We start from the raw sequence: 20,931 nt of genomic DNA on the forward strand, positions 1-20,931 counted from the left end.
CTTTCACTCCATATCCTTCCTCTTGCATAACCCTGAACTGGATCAGTTTGCATTCCTTAGGAGGACTCCTCAATCCTCTCTGGCATTAGTTTTCAGATCTTACAGTGTGGAGTATGGACTGGACGCTGCTTATCCTTCTGGTTGTTCCGACCCTGGTCCATGGGAACTCGACAGTGACTGTCAGAACTGGGTCAGGACCACCAGTGGGGTCTGATCAACACCCAAACAGTGTTCCTCTGAGCGAGGACACACAGACAACTACAGAGGTGAGTGAGCTACAAACCCCTAGAATCCACTACTCAGAGGAGGCACATCAGTATTCAGTATAGGCCTACATAACATGCAGAATGAGTTTCCAGTTTGTTTTGCATGAAAATACTGCTTTGACTTAACCTTGTCCAGCTTCTTGTTGTGATACATATTAGGTATTTCACAACCAAGTTGTGCTTTCCTGTCATCCAGATTATATCAAATTCAGGCAACAAAATTCTAACATCAACCACACAACCATCTGCTAAGTAAATTAAGGAACAATGACACCCTGGTGAAACGGTTGTATTAGATAAAAAATGTGATTCACATATTAAAAATAAAATACATATTTTTTTATTTTCGTTAAAAAAAAAAATCCTCACATTTTCAAACAGTCCGTTTATTTTTTTCCAACGGGGCTACACATTTGGGTGAATAACCCTCCCCCCTCACCTGAGTAGCCTCGTTTCACTGCCAAAAATAAAATTAAACCATCTAGTGTTCAGCGAAATAACAACACAATGTCAAATACAGGAAGCCTAGTCAAATAATTAACATCCAATCACATTACCGTTACTCTCTCGCAGGAATTCCACTAACGCTCCGTATGTAGCCAAACGTAGCTGTTGCTCATTCCGTTTGCGCGAAAATTGATAAATGGTTAAAAAAAAAGTAAGGCCCGCGTCCATAGACACACATAGCAGCTACTACCAGCAGTACTACACAAGTTGTTCTGCTTCCACGAGCACAACCAATGCGAGCATCAGTAATTCTACATTTGTTGTTAGCCCAGCTAGCATGGACACTGACAGTTGTGAATCTGATGCAGCCGAAGAGCTACTGCCCCCTTACCCGTGAAAGCACCGAACAACAGACAGGGATGTTGGACCATCGAAGAGGCGCAAATATGATGAGAACTACATTGATTTGGGGTTCACTTATATTGGGAGTATTGCCTTTGCTCAGCCACAGTGTGTTATATGTGCAAAAGTACTATCTCACAACTCGATGAAACCTTCTCTTGCGCAGACATTTAGAAACAAAACATGCCCATTTGAAAAAATAAGCCACAGGAGTTTTTTGAGCGAGAATTAAGATGACTTTCGGGTAGTAAGAGGTGTATAAAAGCAACAAATACCATTAATAAGAAGAGGCTAGAAGCGTTTTATATGGTGAGCTACCGAGTGGCTAGGACAGGCAAGCCCCATACTATTGTGGAGAACTTCATTCTTCCTGCTGCCGCGGATATGGCTGGGATAATGCTGGGGGAAAGGCCCAAAAAACTATTAAGACAATGCCTTCATCAAACAACACCGTTTCACGACGCATCAGTGACATGGCAGGAGATGTTTTGAAACAATTACTGCTTCGCATAAAAGCCAGTGAATTCTATGCATTACAGCTCTTCTGGAAACCAGGAGAGGATATTTTTTAAAGTACTGGACAGCTTTGTGACATCAAATGGACTTTGGTGGTCAAGATGTGTTGGTATCTACTGATGGCGCAAAAGCCACAACAGGGAGACATAGTGGAGTGGTAACGCGTGTACAAGCGGTTGCTCCCGAAGCCACTTGGGTACACTGCAGCATCCACCTAGAGGCTCTTGCTGCCAAAGGAATGCCTGACAGCTTTAAAAACGTTCTGGACACTACAGTGAAAATGGTTCACTTTTAAAGCAAGGTCCCTGAACTCGTGTATTTTCTGCACTATGCAATGATATGGGCAAGTTTTTTGAATTGAGAGGAGCTTATAGTTTTCTTTACTGACCATGATTTTCACTTGTCTGACCACTTGCATGATGGCGAGTTTCTCACACGACTGGCCTATCTGGGTGATGTTTTTTCTCACCTGAATGATCTGAATCTAGGATTACAGGGACTTTCTGCAACTATAATCAATGTGGGGGACAAAATTGAGGCTATGATTAAGAAGTTGGAGCTCTTCTCAGTCTGCATTAACAAGGACAACACAGGTATTTCCATCATTGCATGATTTTTTTGTGTGCAAATGAACTCAAGCTTACAGATGATGTCAACTGTGATATAGCGAAGCACCTGAGTGTGTTGGGTGCGCAATTACGCAGGTACTTTCCTGTAACGGATGACACAAACAACTGGATTCGTTATGCCTTTCATGCCCTGCCTCCAGTCCAGTTACCGATATCTGAACAAGAGAGCCTCATTGAAATTGCAACAAGCGGTTCTGGTTCTGTGAAAATGTCATTTAAATCAGAAGCCACTGCCAGATTTCTGGATTGGGCTGCGCTCAGAGTATCCTGCCTTGGCAAATCGCGCTGTTAAGACGCTGATGCCCTTTGCAACCACGTACCTATGTGAGAGTGGATTCTCGGCCCTCACTAGTATGAGAACTAAATACAGACACAGACTGTGTGTGGGAAATGATTTAAGACTGAGACACTCTCCAATACAACCCAACATTGCAGAGTTATGTGCTTCCTTTCAAGCACACCCTTCTCATTAACCTGTGATGAGTTATTCACAATTTTCGATGAACAATAAAGTTTTATTTAAGATAGCAAAATTATTGATTATTTGTGCCCTGGTCCTATAAGAGCTATTTCTCACATGCCAGGTTGTGACAACTCACACTCATTCTTATGTTTAATAATACATGTATCGTATAGTGTTTGTGTGGCAGGCTTACAATGATGGCAAAAAAAACAACATTTGAGAGTGCGCTGACGCTGGTGCTAGAGGGGGTATGCAGCTGGAGGTTGAATGTTTGAAGGTGTATGGGACTATAAAAACTTTGGGAACCACTGTATTAGATCAATCTTATTTAATCATCATCATCATTATAACAACATGCTGTACATAGTACAAAACCAGGTAATATACATGCTCAAGTTGAAGTCCAAACTTTGAGCTCGCCTCAAGTCTTCATAATAACTGCTTGGCTGTGGGACAAGACTGTTTGCTGGAGAGCAGAGGCCGAATGGAAATAAACTCCGCAATAAAATAGATACTTTAGGATGAGAGTATGACGGAAAACGAGGGTGAATCAAGGGAATTCACTTGGTCATCTGTCTGACCATTTGTAGCATTTTGAATGAACATACGATATAAAACACCCACCTTGGTAAGGCAGGGCCCAGTATGTTTACAGTTGGTTGAGCGCGGTTTGTGTTTGTCAAGCATTCCATTGCAGTACTGCAATGTGTTTACAATTCAGTGATTGTGTGTGTGTGGTCCACGCTCAGTTCTTCCACTTCCCCTTCTCCTTCTTGGCAGGCAGCTGTCCTGTTGACTCCAGGTATTTGTTGATGAGCTCCTCCTGAGTGCCAGGCAGACAGGGCTGGTATCTGCTGTAATCCATGGTGTACTCTCCTTTCCCCTGGACACAACACACATATACCCACACATCAGTTCTCCAGAAAGGATTATAGACTAATTACTTTGGTCCAAAGAAATTAACTGGGGGGGGGCGGGGCGGGGGGGAATGGAAATACAAACTCAATATCATTGAAAATGTATGGCATATCCTTTATTTTTTATGACTAATTGACGTCTTGACATCCGACTAGAGCAGCCAGTGCCTTACCTCTGTACAGGACCGGAGCTCTGTGGCATAACCAAACATGTCATTCAGTGGAATCTGGGGAGAGGAAATGGAGATTAACCATCAAATACACAGTGACTGGACAGACGTTTAACCTATCCTGTCTTTGCAGAAAGAAAAAAGGCATAGGAAGTATGAGTAGGACAGAGCTGAACTCACATCAGCATACAGCGTAAAGTAGCCCTCCGCCCCATCCTGCCCACTGATGACGCCATGGCGACGGTTGACCCCGGCGATGACTGTCCCTTGGAACTCATCGGGCGCCACAATTTCTACTGACATGATTGGCTCCAGCACGGCAACGTTAGCCTTCTCCATGGCTACCGAGAGAGGAGACATTCAGTAGGTTTGTCAAAAAGCTGAGAAGCATGGAACAAGTATAGAGGGAGAACAACAGGCGTGTATTCTGGTTGGTTGACACCCACCTTGTTTAAGAGCACCTTCCCCTGCACGGATGAAGGAGATCTCATTCGAGTCCACCATGTGATTCGCTCCGTCTTCCAATAGGAACTTGACACCTGAGATCTTGTGACCAGTCAGAGGGCCTTTCTCACAGGCCTCTCTGAATCCCTGCAGGACAGAGTGATGAGTGAGGAGATGGAGAATGACTGACAGCGGTGGGCAAACTATGGCATGCAGGCCCGTTCAATCCAGCCCACGGGAGGTTTGAGTAAAAAAATTAAAAAGTTTAGAAAGGATAATGGATCTATATATTTTCAACTGTGTGCAATTCTTGTAGCACACATTGATTTTGACAAACTAATCTAATATGTGCAGCCCTCAATTTCGAAATCCCGATGTGGCCCTTGAGCCAAAAAGTTTGCCCACCCTTGGGGTATGAGATAAGAGTTCTACTATAATTTCTACCTGAATAAAGCAACAGGATTTAAAAAATATATATATATTTTCCCCCCCTCAGAATTACACTTACTCAAGGGCCTAGGTGATTTTCAGACATGCATACCTTCTCAACAGCCGGCACAAACTGTTTGGGGATGTTGGTTCCGACAGTCTGGTCTTCAAACTCCACTTTTGTGTAGTTCTCTTGGTCCAGAGGTTCCAGAACTCCTATCACTTTACCGTACTGCCCAGAACCACCAGACTGCTTCTTATGGGTGAAGTCAAACCTGCAGAGACAAGCACATAGTCAAAATCAGTAATTAATTCAGAGGATTTTCATTAAAGCATTGCTAGGTAAATAACTGCTATAGTTGCCCAAACAATCAATACTTACAAACAAAGTAGCTGTATGGTCATTTGCCATGCTTTTATGTTATAGTAGAGAGAGGGGGGAAATGTGTGGCCTGTCTCTTTAAAAATGGGCGGTCCTAACTGAATTCCTGGCTTGGGAGGAAGCAGGAAGTTTCTACCCCTGCGTGTGGCTGCTCTTTCAGCGGTCTGAGTATCTGCCAGCAACAGCCTCTAAACAGGCAGGGAGTCTCGGACTTTCCAGGCACAGGCAAGAACAGTTTCCTCCCTCTTCCTCTGACACTTTCTACCCTCCCCTTACTCACTATGTTTCTCTATATTCTCCCCCTCGGTCGTCTCCTTATCTAGAACTAGGGCAGGACAAGACTTCCTGCACCCACAGAGGTTAAAGTCCCATCAGAGCAGACACTGTCCCAACCCTCCTTGCTCTCTCTCATTCCTCCTGTTCGCTCTCATTCCCCTCTCTACTCTCCGGTGTGGCTTAGGTGAGGGAGGTGGTGGTGGAGGAAGTGATGACGACTGGCGTGCTGAACCCAAGTCACTACCCTGCCCGCCGGGCAGCCACGGTGGTCCAACACTACCTGAACACCCGCTACGGCTCACCCTACAGGTGGATATTTCTCAGCAAAGTACACAGCGGCAGCGCAGAGGTAAGAGTGGAAATGGAGGATCAGCATACTTTGAGGAGTTGGGGGGGGGGGCAGTTAATATTACAAAGCAAGGAAGGATCCTTGAAGAAAGGGATGGATATGGGAGGTCAGTGCGGATAAAAAGTCAGTTATCAACAGCCGGCACATTAACAGACTTGGGTATATCATATTTATGTGCCTTAAGGTTTCCTATTGATTATAGGGCTTATTTTGATGACTGTTTTAATTAAGTGGTTCACTTCTGCTCTCTCTCTCTCTCTCCTTGGCTGTCAGGATGTGGCAGAGATGAGGAAGTATCAACTGGAGCTTACCATGCAGGAAACTATCAGTAACGTAAGATCTGACTCACATTCTCTGAGTGACTCACTATTGCACAGATAACAGCACTGAATAAATACATGGTGTGTTCTGTAACTATTGCTACACTGCCACCGTGATAAATATGCCTGTGTTAGATAGACAACCTATTTTCCCTCTCCTGTATCTTCCTCTCTTCTCCTAAAATACTGCAACACCATTCCTTTCCTATTCTTCATTTTGTCCTCCCCACCTCAACCCCTCACCTATAAAAAGGTTTCGGGGCAGTGCTCTGCAGAGCTCCTCTTTCCAGGGGGAGAGGGACAGAGTGCTCCCCAGGTCCAGGCCTCGTGTGAGGGATTGCTTCAAAGCAACACCACGGCTCAGGAAGAGGCCTTCTACCAGCAACACAGAGCCAGCAATAACATGGTGTCAGGAACCGATATACCAGGTAGGTATAAAGCCACAAATACACACACAACTCAGTCAGCCTTGGCATAATGTCCAAACATGACAACCACTGAAATGGCAATTTTTGTTCAGACTGTGGTCCATTTGTGGTCTTTCTGACCATTATGTGTTTGTGGTCTCTTTGACAGACAGCTACGGTCACATGGAGCCCAACATGAAGCCCTTCTGGCACCTTGGGGGTGTGGCCTCTAGTTTCATCATGCTGAGGGAGTCCAATGAGAGCACGCTTTACAACATGGCCCAGGTGGCCAACTTCACACAGCTGGTGAGCAGCCAAGAGAGGTCGAGTTCCCGCCCGACTAGATACGCAGGCGTTGCATTGCGTCAACCAGTGGTTACGTGCCACGCCATCGACTGTGCAGTCGGGCATCAGATTGCTATACCATGTGGTTAGCTGATATGTTAAATACCTATCCAGGCGTGGTATGATCTGGCATGCGTCTGCAATGTAGTCGGACAGTAACTCAGTGTAACCATGGAGACATCTGCCCAATTCCAAATTGACCCCTAACTCCCCACCCTTTCTGTCCATCCTTCTCACACTTGGTTCCTGGTTCTGTTTGTCCCTTAACAGGAGACTGAGAAGGACCAGCTGAGGTTCAACTACCATGTCCTGCTGCATGAAATGATTTCCCAGGTAACTAAAAACATTCTGCCACCTGTCTTAACATAACTCGGACGTCATGCTTATTATTATATAGGAACATTCTTGCGTGTGTGCAGGAGATCATCCACTGGAAGCTGCTAGTCACCTGGTCCCCAGAACAGGGTGTTAAAGTCCTGCAGAGTGAGCTGCAGCCAAAGTGCCACGACTGTGAGGCTCCTCCAAACACCACCAACTGAGATACACACACGGCAAAATACTCCTCAGCCTTATTCAAGTGCTGCAAAGAAAAGTATAGCACATCTTTCTTAGGACTTGAATGAAGGGTAAAAGCCACTTTCTACCTGCTTTGAAAAGCTGTTTTACACATCATACTTGTCTTAGCTTTAGTAATGTTTACCTTCACCACTACTGCTTCAGAGGAGAGGATAGGGCACACGTGCACAGTGCGAATGCACTGCTTTTACGGTGTAAGCTTGTAAGACTCTTGGTAAGATTTACAAACATGTTATAAGCTTTTTCTGTTAATATACTCTATTGATGAAGTGAAGGGGTCCAATAAAGCCAGGGCCGGCCCTTCCATTAGGAAAGATTAGGCCGCCTCCTATGGCGGCACTTGAATTTGAGGCGACATTTTGACAATTGATTGGCTACTACACCGCCCGCGGCACCCCGGCCATCAGTTCATAACGTAGCTGCAGTTCCCGCCCTCCGGCGCCTCTGATTGGCTACTACACCGCCCGCGGCACCCTAGCCATCAGTTCATAGCGTTGCTGCAGTTCCCGCCCTCCGTCGCCTCTGATTGGCTACTACACCGCCCGCGGCACCCGATTGGCTACTTCACCACCCGCGGCACCCCGGCCATCAGCTCATAGCATTGCTGCAGTTCCCGCCCTTACCCCATTCCCGCTTCTCCCGAAGTTCACTCCCACTATCCTTCGTAGCTATGGTGATGTGTGTGTTTTATATGGGATTATCCAATTGTGAAACATTAATAAAAATTAATCTACCAAATAAATGATTGTATTTTTTTTACGTTTGTGTGTGACGAAGACGATTAGTGATTAAGGCAGTAGCCTAAACTAGCCTGTTAATGTTAGCTAGCTACTACTAGTGGATATAATTTTAGCCAAAAGTAATCTATAGAGATTTGAAACAATTTGCTACCATGTCTAAGAGACAAACTATCAGGAAGCAAATATAAAGAAAAAAAAAATGAGAAAAGTGGCACTCTAAACCAAAGAAATTCGCTGGTGAAATTTATCAGTGTGGAGAATGACAAGCCTACGAGGACAATCCATTCATTCGCCGAGAACGATGAGCCCCCGTTCGCTGATTCTAGCAGCGAAGAGGGCAAACCGGAGGAGTCCGAGCCATGCACTTCCCCCGATGATGACAGCTCTCTGGCTGGACAAGAACAGGTGGTCACACCTTCAAACAATGCCGGCGAAGACCCTACTATCTTGGACCCAGATTCGTCGCTCCCTGTCCCTGACGACAGTGGTGGTGCTGCTGCTAAATCCGACTCCTAGGCAAAAAACATAAAAGATCCCGGTGAGAGGCCAAAATATATGAATGGATCTTTACGGGATATGTTAGTGCAGGCTGGGCCACATCAGGATAAGGAGGGGAATTTCCCAAGAGATGAGGGGCAACGAAAGGTATCGGTGGCCCACTACAATAGGAGGATGGCGAACGGGGAGAGACCAAGGCTTGTCTATTCTAAGCAAAACGATGCAGCCTTCTGTTTTTGATGCCAACTTTTTTTTACACGAGTGCAAATCTGCTCTAGTCAGGGAAGGAACTGGGGACTGGAAAAATCAGTGCCACCTCCTCAGCTCGCATGAGAAGTCCCCTAGACAGTCCAGAGGTGGAAGGAGCTGGAGATCAGGCTGGTGTTCAAGCAAACTCAGATGCTTTGATTTCAGGACCATGGACAGCTACCGAGAGAGCACATCGCTGACTGCAATGCAGCACCACAGCAAAGGAAAGAGGCCACTCTAGGTGGAGACGAAATAAATAAAAGCTGAAGTTGGACAATCAAATTCGATATGTAAATAAACTACATTCGTGAAGGCTGGGTCATTGACATAAAGCTTATTTGACACTGCTCCAGCGAAACGAGGCCTGCCATGCATTTATGAAAGCACTTGTTTCCAAAGCTCAAATGATCTTACTCTGTTTTACAGTTCTACAGGAATATTAAAATATATGGTTCATAAGTGTCATTTTAATTGTAATTGTAACAATTATGGGGTCATGCCATGTGTGATAACAGGTGGAATATTATTAATAAGAAACTTGTTTTCCTACTATAGGTAGTAGGTTGCATAGTGATAGCGACAACGTAACTCTCTGATGCAGGGGTTAAAGTAAAATTCCCTTCTGCCTGGTAAGGAACCTCCTATATTTGCGGCCACCAAAAATGTTTATGTGCATAAACATAGAATTACAGAGATAATTTGAGCTTATTTCTTCATCTTCCAAAAAATAAGTGGTAAGCCTAACTGTTTGACAGACACAATTATCCTATCCATAGATGTTGGTCAAATACTCCAATACTGTCGCATGCACTGATTAAATACCTCCGTGTCTGGGAAGGGCTTGGTGTGTTTGACTAAAACCAAGGCTCCAATTGACTGGGGTTATCACATACCCTTTGTTAAAGAAAAGGGCATAAAGGATCTCTATTGTTTGCTTTATATTTTGAAATAAATACAAAAAACGTATCCAGATTATATCAAGCGTTCTATAAAAATGCTTAACTCGGTGATGCATTTTGTTACAAACAAGCTTTAAAATGCCTGCGAAAGATGCATATTTATTTAACTTAATTTAAAAAAATGTAACCTGTATTTCACTAGGTAAGTCAGTTAATAACAAAATCTTATTTACAATGACGGCCTACCGGGGAACAGTTAACTGCCTTGTTCAGGGGCAGAACGACAGATTTTCTTACCTTGTCAGCTCGGGGATTCGATCCAGCAACCTTTCAGTTACTGGCCCAACGCTCTAACCACTAGGCTACCTATGGGGATATATTGATTCTTCTCTATGACAATCTGAAGCTAAACTGCAGGCTATAATAGTCGAGGAGATAAAAAAAGAATTGACTTAGCTATTCTGTCCCTACTAATTGAGCCTGTCTCTTTCTGAAAAGAGAAGATGTTTGTTTAAACCCAGGCAGCTTTTAGGGAAGCACTTCTATTGTTGGGTTATACAACGGACGAGTAGCAAGCAGTTGAAGCTTACAGTTTTCTGCATCAGCAGAGCCTCTGTCTGGGTAACCTTTGAAAGTGCCATGCTTAGATTCATAAGGATGTCTAAGATGTAATTATTTGTGTCTCACCTAGGGCGGCAGAACGTGCAGGGCATTGGCGATTTTGTCAATGTAATCAGATTGAAAATATTAGGCTATGTTATTGACATTGAACTGATTATATCGCCTACTAACCAGATGTGTTAAATTGTTTAATTTGTAGCATAGGCCTATTAATTGGGCTGCTATTATGTTCTGTTCCTCCGACTTTTAGCTGAGAAAAGAATTGACCCAATACCAAACATATTGGGGGTGGGGCAGATTTTTGTCTTGGCAGCAGAACGTCCTGGACCGGCCTTGAATAAAGCCATCACTGTAAACAATTGAATGCTTCTGAGAGTGGATCGTTTGGACATCGTTGGCGCTTGTGTGTCTGTTAGGAGTGGTACTTACGGTACCGCACTGGTCACGCTCTCCCTGAAGGCTACCTTTGGTTTTCCCATCGCACAGGGGCAGTTATACTCCCTCTCCATCCTCTACAGAAAGACAGCGAGAAAGTAAGGTCAGCTTGATTTACTGCACTGAAATGCCATTAAAGATTCTAGATGTTTGGAAGTCTAATACATCCAAGACAACTTAAGCCACTGTAAAAACAGGACGAAACAAAAACACTGCGGACAGAAGGATCTTCAGATCTCCGGAGAGCCCGAGCACTAGACTTGTACCTGTGAGTAGATCTCCAGGTGCAGCTCTCCCATACCAGAGATGATAGTCTCCTTGCTTTCTGTGTCAAAGTGGACCCTGAACGTGGGGTCTTCTCGGGTGAAGCGGTTGATGCCTTTAGAGAACTTATCCATGTCATTCTGATCCACAGGAAGAGAGTTTATTATAGAGCGACGCTAATTACTGATAATACATGCTCATATACTCTACTGAAATAGTATCAAGCCTTATATGGTCATTTAGACTCCTCATACTACATAGAATATGAGAGGGCCCACCTTGTTGGACGGCTTCATAGACATGGAGATGACAGCCTCTGGAATGTGGATGGACTCCTGTGGGGGAAACACATGTTGAATGATGCCCAAGGTCATAACATTATGCACACACATGCAGTGCACAACAGATCGCATCTTTAAATACACATTAGTGAGTGCTGAATGGTTGCTTATCTAGTCTGGAGAATGGCCATAGGGATGTACCATGGAGAGGTTGGCGCTGGTCCGGGAGGTGAAGGTGTCTCCGCTGGCACAATCGATCCCAAAAAGGGCACAGATGTCCCCTGCATACACCTCCTCCACATCCTGACCAAACAGTTTGACGACACCAAATTAAGATTGTTTCGGTTATAAAAATGTACAGATAAAGTTGTTTGTAATCATGAGATGTTATCACTAGGATAAGTCAGGTAGGGGAATCTGGGTCATAGGTTCTGTGTGGTAGAAACAAACGGAAAAACAAATACGGAACATTACCGTTCTAAGCAATCACAGTGCTGTGCTTTTCACAGCACTGAAACCGTTGGTCTATTCGATTTACATTCACTTCCTGGGTCTCACCTCCATCTGGTCGGCATGGAGACGCACTAGCCTCTGCACACGGACCTTCTTGCCAGTGCGTGTATTGATGATGTACTCGGTCTTCTTCAGACAGCCCTGGTACACACGCACGTACGTCAGCTGACCAAACCGACCCGCCTAGAACAGAGTAAGGGGAAGAAAGGAGAGAAAGTCCACAATCCCTATATGGTTTATCATACAGATAAAGTGTATACAGTAAATGTGCCAGATTACTTGTTGAACATGGTTTGCCACACAGTGTTTGTGCGCTGTGATGTGTTCACCTCCAGTTTGAAGGCCAGGCCAACGAACGGCTGCGAGGCATCTCTGGTGGGATCCATCAGGATCTTAGTACTGTCACTGGACTCCCTGACACAGAGGAAACAACACAAGGACAATGTGAGATCTTCCATTGACATCAATAGATCAATGGCACAAAACGTCAAGCTACGCATGCATTGTTCAAGTTTGTCCCCGAGCTCTGACCTGATTTTGGCATATCAATTCATTCAAAGACGGCTGTGTCATATTGAATGGAGTCACTGTCTAGGCACCCAGGTCACACTCACTCATCGTTGAAGAGGGCGTAGTTGTTGATCTCTGTGGGGTTGGGCAGATAATCCAGCACTGCGTTCAATAGAGGCTGGACCCCCTTGTTCTTCAGTGCAGTTCCCACCAGCACCGGGCTGAAGAGCCGCTGCACTGTGGCCCTGCGTATGGCTGTCTGTGGTAGGAGAGACGGGAGAGGTCAGGGCCCAGGGGGCAGAGTTCACAGGTCATAGCAGAAAATATGACTGATGCGGAAGATCAAATTACATCATTTGTTGCAATGTCCCAAGACATAATGAACAGACACACACACACAAACCTTTAGTTCTGGCACGGTGGGGATCCTCTCCTCCAGGAACATCTCTCCCAGGGTCTCGTCAGCGTTAGCCACACACTCCACCAGCTCCTGTCTCCTGTCTGCAGCCTCCACACGGAACTCCGCCGGGATCTCATCTAACCGAATATTCTGTCTGCAGGAACCACAGAGGACAGGAGGATTAGTCTTTTTTTCATATTTTTTTTTCTTCCAGTTAGAGGGTTTCCAGCTATGGAAATGTTTCAGGTCTGAGATGTAAGTCATCTCTAAATGCCTGCCATTATCACACATTCTCCGTTCTCTTACCCGAATGGGCCCTCGAAGTACATGCTGCGCTCCTCTACGAGATCTATGATGCCCTTCATGTTCCCCTCCAGACCGATGGGGATGTTCACAAAGGCTGCGTTGTGGTTCAGCTTGGTCCTGAAAGAGGGAACACCGTCGGACTCAGAACAGAGCTCATGGAAAACCAGATGAGTCTATCCGTCTACTCCACAGTATCTGTATATCTGCTGACCTCATGGCCTGCAGGGCGCGGTTGGGGTTGGCTCCCATGCGGTCCAGCTTGTTGATGAAGGTGAGGAAGGGAACGTTGTAGCGTTTCATCTGTCTGTTCACGGTCAGGGTCTGGCACTGGACCCCTCCAACTGCACATAGGACCAGGATCGCCCCGTCCAAAACACGCAGGGCTCGCTCCACCTCGATGGTGAAGTCCACATGGCCTAGACAGGACAGAGAGGAGGAAACTGGGGTTAAAGTTAAAAGCACAAATACATCCTAAATTTAACAGCTGTTGGCTACACTAGCATCGATCTGTGACCTATGGTATATCCGTCAAAAAAGAAAGAACCTGGTCATAAGATCTGTGTTGCCACTAACGCAAATCTTTCTGCCAGGTACCGCCATACCTGGGGTGTCGATGATGTTGATGTTGTAATCCTTATAGATGGTGTATGTGGCAGCTGACTGGATGGTGATGCCTCTCTGCCTCTCCAGCTCCATCGAGTCCATGGTGGCCCCGACACCATCCTTTCCCTTTACCTATAGAGTTAGAGGGAACCACAGTGTGTATACAGTATGTAAAAAAATAAAAACACATAATTGTTTTAGTCTGCCTGTGTCTCTCTCTAAAACACGCAGGCAGGCAGGCGCAAACACACACACACTTCAACTAGCTACTGCAATAAATCAGAGCCAGATTATGATCGTGAATAACTCACCTCATGGATCTCTGCTATCCTGCCTGTGTAGAAGAGGACCCGCTCCGTGAGTGTGGTCTTCCCCGAGTCGATGTGCGCCGAGATTCCGATGTTGCGGATTCTTTCATTGGGGACGATACCAGAGGAGCATGACCGACAACTGTTCATCAACACCTATAAAAGGAAAAAAAGAGACATCTTTCAGATACGTTTCTATATTATTAGCTAACGTTATACAACGCAAGACAGGACAGCCAGTGGTTAGATAGCTAACCTAGCGTGTCCATTTCCATCCCTTCTCACCTGTCCTATTCTCAACATCTTGGGGTATTTTCTTACCTTTTTTAATGTTAGTGTTCCTGGTTTCCTTAAATGTGTCTGACCTAAGGTTAGTCCTGCTTTTAGAAGTCGCATTTTGGTGGTAGACAGGACGGGTTTAGCTCCGTTTACACAACCCCCACTGGATGTCAGTCAACCCGTGAAAGTCACCGTACGGCACGCCGGTTCGTTGTGAAACATTACTTCCTGGACTACGGCATGTCTGAGGAGTCAAACTTTGGGGGATCGACAAATCCACTTTGCCAAATTTAACAGTGACTCACATTGGCAAGGCGGACAAACGTGTGCTAGTTCATCCACAAAAATCCAAATGTAGCACCAGACAAAGCCATCTACACTGAACAAAAATATAAACGCAACATGTAAAGTGTTGGTCCCATGTTTCATAATCTGAAATAAAAGATCTCAGACATTTTCCATACACACAAAAAGCGTATGTCTCTCAAATTCTGTGCACAAATTTGTTTACATCCCTGTCAGTTAGCATTTCTCCTTTGCCAAGATAATCTGTCCACCTGACAGGTGTGGCATGTCAAGAAGCCAATTTTTTTTCGCCTTTATTTAACCAGGTAGGCAAGTTGGGAACAAGTTCTCATTTACAATTGCGACCTGGCCAAGATAAAGCAAAGCTGTTCGACACATACAACAACACAGAGTTACACATGGAGTAAAACAAACATACAGTCAATAATACAGTAGAAAAATAAAAATAAGTCTATATACAATGTGAGCAAATGAGGTGAGATAAGGGAGGTAAAGGCAAAAAAAAAAGGCCATGGTGGCGAAGTAAATACAATATAGCAAGTAAAACACTGGAATGGTAGATTTGCAGTAGAAGAATGTGCAAAGTAGAAATATAAATAATGGGGTGCAAAGGAGCAAAATAAATAAATAAATACAGTAGGGGGAGAGATAGTTGTTTGGGCTAAATTATAGATGGGCTATGTACAGGTGCAGTAATCTGTGAGCTTCTCTGACAGCTGGTGCTTAAAGCTAGTGAGGGAGATAAGTGTTTCCAGTTTCAGAGATTTTTGTAGTTCGTTCCAGTCATTGGCAGCAGCGAACTGGAAGGAGAGGCAGCCAAAGGAAGAATTGGTTTTGGGGGTGACCAGAGAGATATACCTGCTGGAGCGCGTGCTACAGGTGGGTGCTGCTATGGTGACCAGCGAGCTGAGATAAGGGGGGACTTTACCTAGCAGGGTCTTGTAGATGACCTGGAGCTCACTACACAGGTGTACATTGTAATGGGGATAATAAAATGCCACTTTAAAATGTACAGTTTTGTCACATAACACAATGCCACAGATGTCTCAAGAGAACGTGCAATTGGCATGCTGACTCCAGGAATGTCCACCAGAGCTGTTGCCAGATAATTTAATGTTCATTTCTCTACCATTAGTCACCTCCAACATCATTTTAGAGAATTTGACAGTACGTCTAACCGGCCTTAAAACCGCCATGTGTAACCAGCCCAGGACCTCCACATCCGGCTTCTTCTCCTGCGGCATCGTCTGAGGGCGTACTGAGGAGTATTTCTGTCTGTAATAAAGCCCTTTTGTGGGGAAAAACGAATTCTGATTAGCTGGGCCCTGGTACCCCAGTGGGTGGGCATAGATTCCAATTGGGTGGGCCTATGCCCTCCCAGGCCCACCCATGGCTGCACCTCTGCCCAGTCATGTGAAATACATAGATTTGGGCCTAATTAATTGATTTATATTGACTAAATTCCTTATATGAACTGTAACTCAGTAAAATCTTTGAAATTGTTGAATGTTGCATTTATATTTTTGTTCAGTATAAATCATGTTATGTGCTCCGAACTTTTTAAAGTGGAGAGCACCAGTGCTACCAATTTAAAAAGTTTCTTTCGAGCCCTGAATGAAATACAGTACTCTAGCCTACACAGGAAAACATGAATGCCTCTGCTTTTAGAAGCTTATTCAGTGAGTTGTTGCAGTGTTCAGTTTATAACATGAATATTACTCACTATAATATGTATTTGCTTGAACTGAATCACACACAGGGCCTATCGTTGGCTATTATTTGTCTATAAAAGTTTATTATGAGAGTGGCCTTGGCTTTATCTGTTGAGGGTGTGTCTTTTCTTTCCATGTCATAAAATGTGTGGCGTGAAGTGAGCAACTTAAACGGAAGGACTCGAGCCTTGGGGACCGGAAGGAAGATGGATCCAGCATGGCCAGACAGAATGGAGATGCTAGCTAGATACAACTAGAGGACGAGAAGGATGACAGTTTCTGGAGGGGAGGAATATTGAATCTGATGGACGACTGTGATAAAGGAAAATGGAACAAGGAGGGGCTAAAGTTGTAAATGAGCATAGGTTTTTGGTTGGAGTACGATTCACTAACAATCGTGCTTTTTTTGGGAGATCCATTTTGAAGTAGCAAGGATGGTAAAGGATGCATTAGGAAAGTTGGAGTTGGTCAGAGAGACCGGAAGTGGTTTTGTTTTAATTTCTTGTGTGCCAAAAGAGCAGAAGGAAAGGGCATTAAGGCTCTACAAACTATCGTCACATGAAGTGGAGAGTTTCGATTTTTGGAGCAGAGCACCGTTAAAAAGGTGTAATCTCTCATGTCGCATTGGATTTTGAGGCCTTGTGGTTTACGAAGGAACATATCAGGAGTAGTTGGAGCACGCTGTCTGAACCGTGCAGTGGATGGAAAAAGATGGGGAAGCCTGTTGGTATTATTGATGTTTGAGGAAGAGTATCTCCCTTCACATGTGAAGCTGGGATTTGTGAGAAATGACGTGAGCGCTTTCATGTCCAAGCCGTGTTTTGCCGGAATTGCAAAAGGTATGGCCGCATATCAAGTGTGTGTCGAAGGAATGAAGAATCGGAGGATTCCCAATTCCCCGGAGTGCCCGGTTAGGGTAAAGAAGTTTGAACTGGCAAGGGTCAGGGCTGTACAGCAGGTCTCCTAAAGGGAGGTACGCAAAATAGGAGCTAGTGAAACTGAAGATATGGCAGTGGATGCCCCGCAGCCTGTGGAGATTCAGTGTCGTTTGACAGTTGAGGTAAACTGATATGCTGATCGTGAAGATGGATTTTGTGACATTTATTACACGTGATTAATTGTACTGCCTAAACCAACAAGAAGTCCACGAAACTGTCCATAATTGTATTTACGGCTGAAAAGTTATTGGGTCTCCAGGACTTCACAGCCGAAACATTGCAAGGAATACTGTCCGAAGACGCTCTTCCTTTTCAGGCCCCAGAGCCTATAGGGCTCGGAGTTGACGTTTGAATTTGACTGAAGAAGTATATTGATTTTGGCTTTTGTTTCTTTGTCTTTTGTTAATTATTTGAGAACAATATTAGTATACATTTTTCTAAATCTCGTATACTACCCTGTACAGTGGGTGACAGCATGCACCTCTAACATATGTTTGCGGACCGCCATAATACCATAGAAGAAGAGCAACTTAAGCACTCCATGTTCAGTGAACAAGTATTTTGACATGTGCTTCCTCTATCACTTTAACCACATGCTCTTACCTCACCATATTGCACACACAAAGCAAACAGATAAGCCACATTGACATCCATTCCACACCCAGATACAAATACAGTAGATATCACACTGAGACTCTTGTTCCCAGCCTAACAAGCAAGGAGAAGCATCATTGGTTTGGCATCACACAACCAGGCTATACACTTTTATACAACAAACAGGTTATTGGCAAACACTTGACTGATGGTAAGTTTTCGTTTCAGTTTATGGAGAAGGTCTGACACTCTTTGGAGAAGTAGTTGTTTTTTCATGGTGCTTTGTAGCCTATTCTATCCCCTATTGATCTCTGGGGTGATAACATCAGCTCTAAACTTTGGCTCTCTGCTCATCAGTATACCAGTTGACCATGGATTTCATGTGTTTCAATTACTGTAACCTATATGTATCTTAGAACATTTACTGTGATCATCATAGTGTGTATATCTTAGAGTGACATGCGTCACTTAATTGTAATTAGTTCCAGGTGCTGCCTGTGAGTGTGGGGTGGGGTTTTGAGTATAAATGCCCGGTGATAGAGCTTTTTGTGTTGACGCGACATGGCCGCAATAACTATTTGAACAGTTTGCTACAACAGTGGCTGAAGGAGCAGAAAGAGCGTGGAGATGTGGACATTTTTGGAAAGAGAGGAAGAAGGAAAAGGAGTAGAGGGAAGCGGTGTGGTGTGGAGGATTAAGTACCCCCAAAAAATGATGTACTCGGTAGCTCAGAAGTTTAACCTGACGAGAGTGGGGATGAATTACCTGCGGTGGCAGGTGAGGTGAAGACCGGAGTTCGAGCCTCATCCCGATGATGATAAAGATGCTTTTTGGCCCAGTGGGAGGGAGATTTTTGGAGAGAATGGATCCTTTCCATCTGGCTGATCCATATGTGGTGTCAGGTTGGGTGATGGAGAGGTTGGGGACTGTTGACTCGGTGAAAGTAACTCGAAGTGGACTCGTGATGATTCTTTGTTTCTTCCCTCCAGAGGGAGCGGGTGCTCAGCATCACGTGCCAAAAAAACGGACTTGCTTTGCTCTCCGGAGCAGGACCCAGTTGAAAGGAGTGATAACTGGGGTGGTGTTAAGGAGGATCAACTGAAATGGAAGATTCCCGGTGTCTGACACCCGCCTTTTGGTGTGACGCAGACCCGGTGGAGAGCGTGGTAAAACAGAGAAGACACTGTCTGTCCTGAGTTTTGATGCAGAATCAACCTGACAAGGTCAAGTTAGGATGTGTCAGTTATCCCATATAGAGCTTTGGTCCCAAACCCATTACGGTGTTTTAGGTGTCATGTTGCAGCAGTGTGTAAGAGGGATATTTCTAGATGTGAGAAGTGTGTAAGAGGGCATGAGACAAAGGAAGGTGTAGTATCGATCGAATAAGTGTGTTTTAACCCATGGTAGTGGACATCAGAAATGTCCGGTGAGAGAAAGGCAGGTTGAGGTTGCCAAGATCAGAGTAGTACAGAAGGTGTCATATGCTGAGGCAGTGAAGAGAGTAGTAGTGCCCATCTCCCTCCAGATCCTCTCTCGGTCTTCCTGAGCATTCCTTCCTCAACTATGCAATTTTCACATTTTTATAGAATCTAACTATTGTTGTTTTGAGCGATAGCGCTGAAGATCATGTTTGATATGTGCAATATGTCTTATCATTTCCATGCTCCACCCCTGATGTGTGCAGAACCTGTGTTTGGTAAATGTTTAGTAGTATATGTATTTATCCGAGGACCTCACCTTGTTAAACAAGGTGGCGTAGTGGCTACAACCTTCAACCTGTTACATTAGGCTAACTGGTTGTGTTTATCATTCATCTTTATGACCATACTGGGTTATTTTGTGGTGGCTGTTTGGTTGCTAAATTTATCTCACCATCAGTGATGTGTGTTAATCTCTGGAGTGTTCTCCACACGCAGCAATATGGAATGACCAGTTTCCCTAAAAGGACATTGCAACATCCCTATCTGTGAGGGGTGTGTCAACGCAGCACAGTGTTGTTGTCATCCTTGTGTGATTCACTGCCACTTATTCATTATGCCCAGATCAGTGTGTGTGTGTGTGTGTGTGGTTTGTGAGTGTGTGTGTGTGTGGAGGTTGCATGAGCAAATCTTTCCATTATTTCCCTTCCCATCTCATTTCCTGTGCCTAAGCACTCCTTTCTGACTTGACAGGGTTTCTGTCATGCTGCTCTCATTCTGTCTGGACAATATAGTCAGACCGCATGATTATGAGTCAGTGTACAGTATTGGCATGATGCATAGGACTATTCAAATCTACATGTGGAAAAACGCAGGTCCCTTTTCTATTGTGGAACCTGGGTCAGCAGGTCACATTGCAACACACAGTCGATCCATTAATCATACACCAGCCCGAGAGGCTTGTGGGAAGTCAACAAAAAGGCAGTGACTTTGTCAACTGCTTACAGAATCAATGTTCACAAAATGTTATCAATACAACAGTGAATAATCAGTGTGTCCTTGAACCTCCAGTCTGGCGTCTATCGCTATCAACAGATATGAGTATAATCCATAACTTTAGCATCAAGTCTAGTGGCCATCAATCCGCATCTTGAGTGTCACAAACGGAACACTGGAAATGGTGTTTTACAGAAACTCTAAATATGCTGAACATTGTGTTGATCACTACACACTAAATATGAGCTTTAGTCATATAACATTTCCCCATTGCAATGTGTGGTAAAAGACACATCGGTGTTGCAACGTCAAATTCAGAATCACAAACTAGAAACGGACCTCCTTCCAGTGTCCTAGATTCTCTCTATTCTGTAGGGATGGGCAACGGATGAGTTCATCAAAATTATCCATCCCTACTGTAGGGGATTCGGTGTGAAGCAAACTTAGGTCAAGTAATTGTAACACAACTACTTCACTCTCTCTGCTGAGTTGATGCTAGGGGAAATTGACATGTCTTCTTTGCCTGTCAGCATCGCTGTTTCATCTTATTAACTTCCACTTAGAAGCTTTTCATGTTAAAGAAAATACATGAAACCCCCTCAGATCCTCCTTAACAGACTAATGGTTTCCAGCTTTATTATGCTATGTATTGTAACATTGCAACACTGAAGGGCCACAAAACCGGATGCATCCGGTTTTCATGTGAAATCGAAAGAGAGCCTG

The 20,931-nt window shown here is 44.5% G+C and overlaps 3 protein-coding genes across 5 annotated transcripts in view; 2 read left to right on the plus strand and 1 right to left on the minus strand.

The window, feature by feature from the left end:
* Window positions 1–8,080, plus strand: LOC120029206 (latexin-like). Of its 2 annotated transcripts, none has more exons than XM_038974499.1 (7): window positions 1–266; window positions 5,526–5,690; window positions 5,964–6,023; window positions 6,264–6,438; window positions 6,587–6,723; window positions 7,033–7,095; window positions 7,182–8,080. In XM_038974499.1, the coding sequence occupies exons 1-7, from the start codon at window positions 114–116 to the stop codon at window positions 7,299–7,301; spliced, it is 873 nt and encodes a 290-aa protein (XP_038830427.1). In that variant the 5' UTR covers window positions 1–113; the 3' UTR covers window positions 7,302–8,080. The 2 variants fall into 2 exon arrangements, with proteins under 2 accessions (XP_038830427.1, XP_038830428.1); XM_038974500.1 differs by lacking the exon at window positions 1–266 and adding an exon at window positions 5,175–5,290.
* LOC120029204 (elongation factor G, mitochondrial) lies at window positions 2,804–19,619 on the minus strand. 2 transcript variants are annotated; one of them, XM_038974497.1, is made up of 18 exons: window positions 18,560–19,619; window positions 13,969–14,121; window positions 13,657–13,789; window positions 13,266–13,470; window positions 13,055–13,171; window positions 12,752–12,902; window positions 12,453–12,607; window positions 12,168–12,252; window positions 11,884–12,021; window positions 11,527–11,628; window positions 11,323–11,379; window positions 11,047–11,184; window positions 10,775–10,857; window positions 4,796–4,958; window positions 4,257–4,401; window positions 3,991–4,151; window positions 3,814–3,867; window positions 2,804–3,606 (listed from the first exon to the last, which is right to left on the minus strand). In XM_038974497.1, exons 1-18 carry the CDS (start codon window positions 18,599–18,601, stop codon window positions 3,469–3,471), a joined length of 2,220 nt encoding a protein of 739 aa, XP_038830425.1. In that variant the 5' UTR covers window positions 18,602–19,619; the 3' UTR covers window positions 2,804–3,468. The 2 variants fall into 2 exon arrangements, with proteins under 2 accessions (XP_038830425.1, XP_038830424.1); XM_038974496.1 differs by lacking the exon at window positions 18,560–19,619 and adding an exon at window positions 14,287–14,655 and having other exon boundaries at window positions 2,805–3,606.
* Window positions 17,874–20,931, plus strand: part of LOC120029205 (inositol-trisphosphate 3-kinase A-like) — a 21,306-nt gene continuing 18,248 nt past the window's right edge. Inside the window, exon 1 of the mRNA XM_038974498.1 lies at window positions 17,874–18,005. The gene's annotated coding sequence lies outside the window, so the exon portion shown is untranslated. The remainder of the gene's footprint in view (window positions 18,006–20,931) is intronic.

The sequence above is a fragment of the Salvelinus namaycush genome, chromosome 34 (assembly GCF_016432855.1).
Source record: "Salvelinus namaycush isolate Seneca chromosome 34, SaNama_1.0, whole genome shotgun sequence".
In the NCBI taxonomy this organism is placed as follows: Eukaryota; Metazoa; Chordata; class Actinopteri; order Salmoniformes; family Salmonidae; genus Salvelinus; species Salvelinus namaycush.

Excerpts from the sequence above, each read along its gene's own strand:
- LOC120029206 (XM_038974499.1), top strand. The coding sequence starts at position 114 with ATGGACTGGACGCTGCTTATCCTTCTGGTTGTTCCGACCCTGGTCCAT. Across the intron at positions 6,024-6,263 it reads TGCAGGAAACTATCAGTAAC|GTTTCGGGGCAGTGCTCTGC; the intron begins GTAAGATCTGAC and ends ACCTATAAAAAG. Across the intron at positions 6,724-7,032 it reads TGGCCAACTTCACACAGCTG|GAGACTGAGAAGGACCAGCT; the intron begins GTGAGCAGCCAA and ends GTCCCTTAACAG.
- LOC120029204 (XM_038974496.1), bottom strand. The coding sequence starts at position 14,361 with ATGCGACTTCTAAAAGCAGGACTAACCTTAGGTCAGACACATTTAAGG. Across the intron at positions 13,172-13,265 it reads CGCGCCCTGCAGGCCATGAG|GACCAAGCTGAACCACAACG; the intron begins GTCAGCAGATAT and ends TCCCTCTTTCAG. Across the intron at positions 12,253-12,452 it reads TACGCCCTCTTCAACGATGA|GGAGTCCAGTGACAGTACTA; the intron begins GTGAGTGTGACC and ends CCTCTGTGTCAG.